This window comes from Alnus glutinosa, chromosome 10 (genome assembly GCF_958979055.1).
Source record: "Alnus glutinosa chromosome 10, dhAlnGlut1.1, whole genome shotgun sequence".
In the NCBI taxonomy this organism is placed as follows: domain Eukaryota; kingdom Viridiplantae; phylum Streptophyta; class Magnoliopsida; order Fagales; family Betulaceae; genus Alnus; species Alnus glutinosa.
Genome location: NC_084895.1, coordinates 6,658,680 through 6,668,333, shown reverse-complemented (window position 1 = coordinate 6,668,333; position 9,654 = coordinate 6,658,680). Strand labels below are relative to the sequence as shown.

General features: G+C 31.1%; 1 protein-coding gene across 1 annotated transcript; it reads left to right on the top strand.

Annotated features, from left to right (window-relative positions):
• Window positions 1-7,257: 7,257 nt before the first annotated feature.
• Window positions 7,258-9,061, top strand: LOC133880502 (rust resistance kinase Lr10-like). The gene has a single exon (XM_062319453.1). It carries the CDS (start codon window positions 8,077-8,079, stop codon window positions 8,929-8,931), a length of 855 nt encoding a protein of 284 aa, XP_062175437.1. The 5' UTR covers window positions 7,258-8,076; the 3' UTR covers window positions 8,932-9,061.
• Window positions 9,062-9,654: the final 593 nt, after the last annotated feature.

The following is a 9,654-nucleotide window of genomic DNA, read 5'->3' as shown; positions in this document are numbered from 1 at the left end:
GGCGATCAAACTGTTGAATCCTTGTTCTCCTCACAGTTAACTATAATTATAGTTAAATGAGATTAATTCGCCTTTCAAAAAAAAAAAAAAAAATGAGATTAATTCGAAGAGTATATCTACTAAAAGGATCATGTCAACCAATTAACCATGATTTTTCAAAAACACAATCTGGAAAAACTTGGCATCATTTTAAAATATGAAGAAATCATGCATGCAATGATTTCAAAATATGTAGACTCGTCAAGAGCAATTGAATAAATTAACTCTAGGCGTGACAAAATATATTGTAAATTACATTTGTATGTTTTAATCAATAATTAAATTTTGTTTAGTTGTTTATTTATTTCGTTACTTATATATATCTTTTACTATTTTTACTCAATACTTTTGAAATTTTATTTTTTAACCTTGACCCATTTGAACAAAAATCATGGCTCTACCACTACGAGCAAGTCGATCATCTTGCAACTAAGAGGTGGCTCGGGTGGCCACCACTAAACACTGAACAGTGGGCATGACCCATGCAATCAACTCATAATAGAGGGCAGCTTGTGGGTCTACCCCTTAACTACACTAGCCACCCCTAATTTTTGGGTTTTTTTTTTTTTTTTTTTTTTTTTTTTTTTTTTTTTTTTTTTTTAATCTTTCAAAAAATGATAGAATTATAATTTTATTTAAACTCAGTAAAAAACGATTGATGGAATTTGTAAAAAATTAGACGAAATGATCGATTTGGTAATGGAAACAAACTTAAAGAACTAAATAAAAAAAGAAACTTAGAAGGTGGCTTGATAAAGGCTCAAAACTAAAGTTGTTTAATAATTTTTCCACATTGTTTAATGCGATATGAAGTTAACGATAAATAAAGAGTAATGCTAGAAATTACATTTTTATTTCACAATTATTTTATAATGTTGACTTGACAATTCCAAATCTGGTGTAGCTGACGCAGGGATCCAGTGTGATGCAGTTGCAACAAATCTAGTGTGGCGCGCGTGGATCTCTCGCGCGGGAGAGAGTGACGGCGCAAGGTGGCGCATGGTAACGAAAAATTAGATCTGTTGGTGGCGCGTGGAACGTCTTTTGAAGACTATGTTTTCCATAAACGCCAATCTGAGGCTATTCGGTCGATTTTGAGGATTAGTTTGGCAAAAAAAAGGTGGCATGTAGACGCGACAACAGTGAACAGTGGGGGCGCGTGTGGCAGCGGATGGACTCCAAATTTCTTTTACGTGCAAAATAAGCTCAACAAAATGTTTGGAAGACTATTGTCGCAGTAAAAAAAACCCCAAAAAGAAACTCTCAAAGAGAAAATGCACAAACAAGAAATTGAGATTTTAAGAGAGGCACCAGAATAACGGTGGCTCTGATACCATTAAGAAAAAAATAACAGAATATAGTTGTGAAAGAAACTTGTATTTCTGATCTGATTTACTCGTATAATAAAGTGGCCTATTTATAATTGAATGAGGCTAGAGAATAAGGAAAATATTGTAATTATAGACTAAGGTAAATACCGTAAATACAAAATTATACAATAATCATATTTACAATAAGAGTAGTGATTCACTACTACCTAAATATACAACTTTTCACCACCTTGTCTATGTGGCAAGGTGGTCCCCCACTTTAATTTATTTTTAAAAAATAAAAAAACTCAAAAAGTAGTGGGGGACCACCTTGCCACATAGGCAAGGTGGTGAAAAGTTGTATATTTAGGTGGCATTGAATCATTATTCTTACAATAATATCAAATAGGAGTAATGATTCACTACCACCTAAATATACAACTTTTCACTACCTTATCTATGTGGCAAGGTGGTCCCCCACTTTAATTTATTTTTAAAAAATAAAAAAAAAACTCAAAAAGTAGTGGAGGATCACCTTACCACATAGGCAAGGTGGTGAAAAGTTGTATATTTAGGTGGCATTGAATCATTATTCTATCAAATAGTACTATAATTTGTGAGAGAATATTTTCTTAATATGCTAAGAATATTACAAAAATATGCTACCATAAATATGGCAAGTAATGTATTAAAACAATTTTTTTTCTTTTAGAAAATGATAAAATTATAATTTTATTCAAACTCAGTAAAAAGCGATTAATGGAGTTTCTACAAAATTAGATGAAATAATCGATTTGATAATGGAAACAAACTTCAAGAACTAAATAAAAATAGAAACTTAGGAGGTGGCTTGATAAAGGCTCAAAACTAAAGTCATTTAATAATTTTTCCACACTATTTAATGCGATATGAAGTTACTGATAAATAAAGAGTTATGTTATAAATTATATTTTTATTTCACAATTATTCCATAATGCTAACTGACAATTCCAATTCTAATCAAAATCTCCTACCTTGAGTTTGATAGAGGATATTAGAGAATATATTCTTCATGTAATTGTGATTGAATATAGTAGGAAAATATATGAGTTTAATTTGATGGTATTCAAATCACATTGATTTGATTGCATACTTATCTACCACAATTCTTCTATAAATAGGAGTCTCATGTATTGTAAATATATCATAAAAAATAAGTGTATAATGTAACCCTTTGAGCTTTATCTGTAGACGTAGGCTATAGACGGAGACGAAGCCATGCACGTAAAATCTCTTGTCTCTACTTCTTTTATTTAAGCTATTGCTTTTATATTTCCATTAGCATTATGATTTTCTTCACTTTCGTAGACCACCTTTTTATCAGGGATTTGGCTTACATGTTATTAATTAAAAAAAAAAAATACAGGAAATTCTTTTCAAATGGTTTAGATTTAATTGAAAAAATTATAAAAAAAATCATATATATGTTTTTAGAGTACTTAGGCGAATTCCTTTTTTTAGTGCTTGCTTTTACGAAGGCGCAACAGTACTCGGGTAACATTCTTCTATGATCATGTCATCAGCGTTTGCTTTGTCAGTATTCCATGGTATATGAGAGTCTTATTTCTTGGTGTAACCCACTTTGGTCTTTGGGTGATAAGACTGAATCCCACTTAAAGTGATCAGATTCTATTATCTCAATTGATCATTGTTTGCGTTGATCCGGCCTTCTGGACCTTTTTCTTCGATCAACTTGACAACTTATGAAGAAAATTAAATATAAGAGAGAGGAGAGAGAGGAGTGGAAGCGACTAGAAGACAACTAAGATAAAGACTTTCAGTTTCCAAAAATTTCTAACTTTCTACATAATGTTTTTTATTTTTGTCGTCTCTAGTGGACAGTTGATTAGAAGATAGCCTCTAATTTAAACTAAAGATAATATTGTAAAAAAGAGTTACTTGGCTACAAATACAAAACGTGAAGAAAAGACTAAAGCAAGTAGAAGACATTTAAGCTAATGAAAAGGGACGTGTATTTTTGGAACGTCTTGATTGATTTTTCTTGAGATTGGTGTAAAATTGTGAGCCACGTAAATAATGAAGAGTTTTGGTTGAAAAAGAAACTGGCCAGTAGAGAAGCGATGACACGCAAGGACAGAATTCATCGATGGCCACCAAAATTTGATCAGCTAAATTAGCGCACTCAACGTAACAATATTTGAAATAATATTTATACTTTTTGTGCATAATAATTACACTCACACCAGATACATCAGAGTGGAGCCCAGTGTGTGGGCTCCACCCCAATGATATTTATTCCTTGCGACTACTGCAAGTTTGTTTCGGTCTATGACAGCAATTTTTGGCACGTCCATTATTGTGATAAAGACTAAATCATGAATTTGTCATGATTTTTAATATTTTTAGTTCTTTTTTTTTTTAATTATAAGCTAGGTATAATTTACGATATAAAATAAAACTTAAGAAAATAAAATTGTTAAACGATAGGGGCAAAAATGTATTTAATTCTTCCAATAATGATAAGGAAGCTAAGCCATAGGGAACCCTTCAAAAATGTATTTTTAGACTGTCTTTTCCTTTTCTTTTCTTTTTTTTTTTCTTTTTTTATTTTGAGTTCTGTGTAAAAAGTTGCCAAACATAATTTTTAAAAATAAATAAAAAATAGTTGAAAATAATAGGGGACCCAAACAAGCCCTTTGTTACTTCCAAGTTCCAACTAAAAATAATGTTTGACTTGACCATGTAAAGGAGATTGTGAAGCACTCACGTTACAACATTTGATAGCCTTCCAAAATAAGAGCAAAAGATTTCTTTAGATGATGTTTTCTGATAATAATTTCCAAAAACTGTTTGAAGAGAGAGAGAAAAAAAAAAAGAAAAAAAAAAAAGAAAAATCACATACTGTCAGGGTTTTCCAATGAAAAACTATTGCTGAATAATGCATTTCGAAAATGATTTTATGCTTTAATCTTTGAAGACCATCATACATATTTTTTTATGTTTTTTTCCTAAAAGTGGGATTGTTGGAGACAATCATATTTGTATTGAATGCTTCAAGAGCATTTAAATATAAAGAGAGGCACTTAAAATATATATATATATATATATATATATATATATATACATACATTGCTGTCTTTGTAGGTCGGGCCATTAATGTGATAAAGACCAGACCATTAAAATTCAAAAGTTGACTATAAGATCACCTTTTAACGATTAATAGATCAAAGATAACGTGTAGGTGTGCTTTAGACAAAGTAGGTAGCTATAATTAATGTGACAGCAGTGATAGAAATATCTGAAATATGACAAAGTGTGACTAAAAACAATTTCTTTTTTAGATTATTCGACAATCTAAGAAATTGACAATTGAAAAGGCCAAAAAAAGCAGATTAAAAAAAAAAAGTTGGCGCTTTTTTATAATCTTCGAGTTTAAGTCCCAACATTGATCATTGCAACATATATAGTAATTATTACATAAGCCAAGTTTAAATATAATTATTCTGATTCAAAAATCACTCCCAACACATTGTCAAAGATGTTTTATAAGCATATTTTCTTTAGTTTTTATGGGGCTCGTAGAGGCAAAGACATTAGAAGACATAATTAATTTATCTCATTCTCTTTTTAACATTTGAACCACATTTTTAATAGAATGACGATCTATTGAGTGCCATTGAACGCACTAGAGTCCTATAGTTGCAAGTTTCTTTGCAATTTTAGCATCTCCATTATCCTCAACAAAGATTCGTATGTCTTCTTTTTGTTCCAAGAGATTGTAGATCCATTCTGAAAAGTAGACTTGGCTAGTGTTCTCAACTGTAACGTAGACATTTTTCCTCCCTCCAACTATTTCAAGTAACAATATTCCAAAGCTAGCTATAAACATTTGCTTTTACAGACACATTTCCAAAATTTTTAGAAAACACTTCAGGTGCAATGTAACTTGATGAGTGTCAAATATTGTATATTTAGACCATTTAATTCACATTTGTTAAACCTTTAGCTTTGTTATTTTTTAATGTTTTTTGTTATTTTTTGTATTTTGGTATTTTTCAGATCATTGAAAGAAAACGACAATTTTAAAGTGAAAAATGCAAAGTTTGGAAGGAAGCACAAAGTCAAAATCGGATTGGATTAAATTTCACATTCTGCACAAGTCATAATATTTTGATCAGAACTTTTAGCTCAAGTATCGGATTAAAGTGAAATCAGCAACGTTGGAAAGCTAATTCAAAATTTTACAAATCATTGTGAAATATAATTTTCCTAATTCGAATGTTTGCCACGTCATAAATGCCCCGCAATATAAGAGCGCGAATTTTCTTGTTCCTAGCGGCCCCAAACACTCCAAACCCTAACATTCTTTTCTCTTATTAGGGTTTAGAGGGGTAGATGTGTCATTTTGTAAAAGTTAAGTTTAGCCTAATTTTTCACTATAAATACCCCATGCTATGCACCACTTAGAACATCGAATCCCAACATTGTACATAGCAGCAGCTGGGTTATTTGGCTTCTATTCTTTGTAAGTTTTTATTTTTATGTTTTTAATAAAATTTAGTATTTTCTTTTTAGTGATGAGTAGCTAATTTTTCAACTAAGGTTGAGGATGAAACCTCACATTTGATAATACTTTCATTCTTGTTATTTTATCTTATGCAATTCCGATATTTATCAAATTATTGTTCAAGTCCAATATTCAATTAATTGATTTATGTCTTTTAATTGAATGATTATTTATGAAAAGTTGGATATTTAATGTGTTTCAACCGATAGATACATCGAATGATTTGGTTGAAAGAGGATATCCATTGTGATTTGTTTGTCAAAACGGATACATTAGATGATTTGATTTCAATTGGGTATTCGTTGTGATTTGTTATTAAGTTGGATTCATTGAATAATTTAATATAGTTTTTACGGAACCTTGAACAATGAATATGTCTTAATTGTTTATTGGGTGTATAAATAAAATACAAGAATGTGTTATTTGATATGGTGAGGTGGATTCTAAAACCTTAGAGTTTTTTTTTATTGATTGTTTCTAATTTAGTTTTTATTTAGTTTACTATTTTACATTATAAAATTCCAAAATTCGGAATTAGGTTAAGATAAAATTAGTTTATATAAAAATTAATTTTTGCAACGCAATTCCCTATGGATTCGACCTTGCACTTGCACATACACTATATTGCAAACGATTCGTGCGCTTGCGAGTATTAAAATTTGCGCATCATAACCCATAGTCCCCCTAGCTGTGGTCATGGAAACTGCACTTTGATCCTTTGAACATAACTTGGCAAGACCAAAATCCAAAAATTTTGAATTGAAGTTCTGGTCTAGCAAAACATTGTGAGGTTTAATATCAAAATGGAGGATTCGTTGGTCGCATCCTTGGTGAAGATATTCGAATCCTTTTGCTACGCCAAAAGCAATATCTTGCAGCTTAACCTAATTAAGGATACGATTTTTGGCAGGCGTTGAAGATATAAACTTGTCTAGTGAATCATTTGGTAAAAACTCATAAACCAAAGCTCGTCTAAATCATTTGTCTAGTGATTTTTTATTAATTGATAAATTTATTAATTTATTTATTTTCATGTTGTAGTTATTGTACGAATACTTTATCGAGTGTTCATCTTCGGTAAGAACCGTTATCTTTTTTTATTTTGACTATCTTCTTCTTCTTTTTTTCTTATTCCTTTGTTTTTATAAACAGGTCTTTTCAACTTTAAAAGAAATGCCGAGTTTTAATTCTATGTTTCCAAACAGTGCTGATGCATGTTATTCTCTTGTTTGTCAAAACAGTATTAGATCAACTACCAGGACCACTACGACAACGACTATATGAGCTATCAAATCAACTAGAAGACCGAATACAACCAACAGTATATGAGCCAGTTGGCTACAAAGGTGAGGCTTCAATCTTAAAAATTTATTTGCAGGATAAATTCCCTATGGGCAATTTGGTAAATTTAGTATAGAATGAAACAATAACCACATAGATCGAAATGGAATATTGACTGTCCTCGATGATACGATGAAGCAACAGGTTTAATTATACTATTGCTTTTATTTCTTCTTAAGCATGGCCCTATATATGTGACATTTGTTTATGCAATTTTATTAATTCATTCATTTTTTTTTTCATATTTCTTCCAGCTCTTTCAATTTATTTACTGATGTACATGACAATTGACTATGGTAAGAATCTTCTCTCCTTTGATCTTCGCTAGTTTTTTTCTTTTTCCTTTTTAGCCGATCACTCTATAAACTATTAAGCATGAATTAATTTATAACATGTGGCCAAAATGAAAATTTTAATTATTACCTGAAAAAGATAACAAGTATTGTACTTAATTACTACGATCTATATATACTAAATTAAATAAATATATATTTACAGCAATGCAACAACATGTTGGCTTACAATCCTTACTTTGGTGATGTTCTTCCATATATAGGACTAATATTCCAAGTTCCAAAAACGATATTGGGGACTCCATTTGTAATTGCATTCTTGATATATAAATGGCGTAGGAGGCATTTATCCATGTATGATGTTGTCGAAGAATTTCTACAAAGTCACAATAACCTCATGCTAATAAGGTACTCTTATTCCGAAATAAAGAAGATTACCAAAAGTTTTGAGGAGAAATTGGGTGAAGGAGGTTATGGCACTGTATTTAAAGGAACACTTTGAAGTGGTCGTCTTGTGGCTATAAAGATGTTAGGTAAGTCCAAAGCTAACGGACAAGATTTTATAAGCGAAGTTGCAACCATTGGAAGGATTCACCATGTTAATATAATGCAACTCATTGGTTTTTGCGTTGAAGGATCGAAACGGGCTCTTGTATATGAGTTCATGCCTAATGGTTCCCTAAATAAATACATATTTTTGTCAGAAGTACACACGCTCCTAAGCTATGATCAAATGTTTGATATAGCTCTAGGAGTGGCTCGTGGGATTGAATATTTACATCAAGGATGTGAGATGCAAATTTTACATTTTGATATCAAGCCTCACAACATTCTTCTTGATGAAAATTTTACTCCCAAGGTTTCTGACTTTGGATTAGCAAAATTATATCCAACAAATGACAGCATTGTTTCTTTGACTGCTGCAAGAGGGACATTAGGATACATGGCTCCTGAGTTGTTCTACAAAAATATTGGAGGCGTCTCATACAAAGCTGATGTTTATAGTTTTGGAATGTTATTGATGGAAATGGCCGGTAGAAGAAAGAACGTAAATGCAGTTGCAGAACACTCAAGCCAAATATACTTCCCTACTTGGGTTTATGACCAATTGCAAAATGGAAACGACGTAGAAATATTGGAAGAAGCCACAGAAGAGGAAAAGAAAATAGGGAAGAAGATGATCATTGTTGTATTATGGTGTATACAGATGAAGCCTAATGATCGCCCTTCAATGAACAAAGTTGTTCAAATGCTTGAAGGAGAAGTTGAATGCTTACAAATGCCTTCCAAGCCTTTCCTTTCAGCACTAGATGAAACCGTAATAGGTGGTGGAGAGAATTCGAATCAATCAAATGAATCAAGTCAATCATCTCAATTTTAAATGCAAATTAATTTATGTATGAGTCTTTTTGATTTATTATATCCATGTTTAAAAAGAAAATTAGTTTTCTCATATATATTTGATAGCGCAAAGATGCTTAGTATTTCTATGTAACAAATAAGAGTTTGTTTGAATTAAGAAAACTCTAGCTCCTTATTACATCAGTTTTTTTTTTTGTTTTTTTAATGTTCAATTCTATTTTCTGATACTTGACTAATGAATTTGAGTTTGAAATTTGAGAAGATATGTTGCTATTCTCTTTCATTGTCTACTAGTGATCCTCTGCTTTGTGGATTTGGCATATTGAATTGGACCAATCCTTAGTCGTTTGGAGATAATATTGTTGAGGGATCTCAATCCAAATTAAGATTTAATGTATTAGTGGAGGAGATTTGGTATATTGCCACCCCATGACACAATTATTAATTTTTTTTTTAATTAAATAAAAAATCACAAAACCATATAAATGGGTTGGGTCTGATTTAATATTTTCTTTTTAAAAAAAATAAAAAATTGTGTCAATAATTATGTCTTTGGTGGCAAAATATCATTCTAACCAAGTCTGGACGGCTTCCAACTAGTACTCTATCTAGCTTTCTTAAGATTGTGTTTGTTCGATCCAAAATGAGTTTGAAACAAAAATCAAATCTCTATGTGTCAACTAACGTGTGGGGTTTTGTGGGGACGAGACGTCGCATGACATCATTTAATGCAAATTAGATC

What these genes read in the sequence shown, in the direction of transcription:
- LOC133880502 (XM_062319453.1), top strand. Translation starts at nt 8,077, where the DNA reads ATGTTAGGTAAGTCCAAAGCTAACGGACAAGATTTTATAAGCGAAGTT.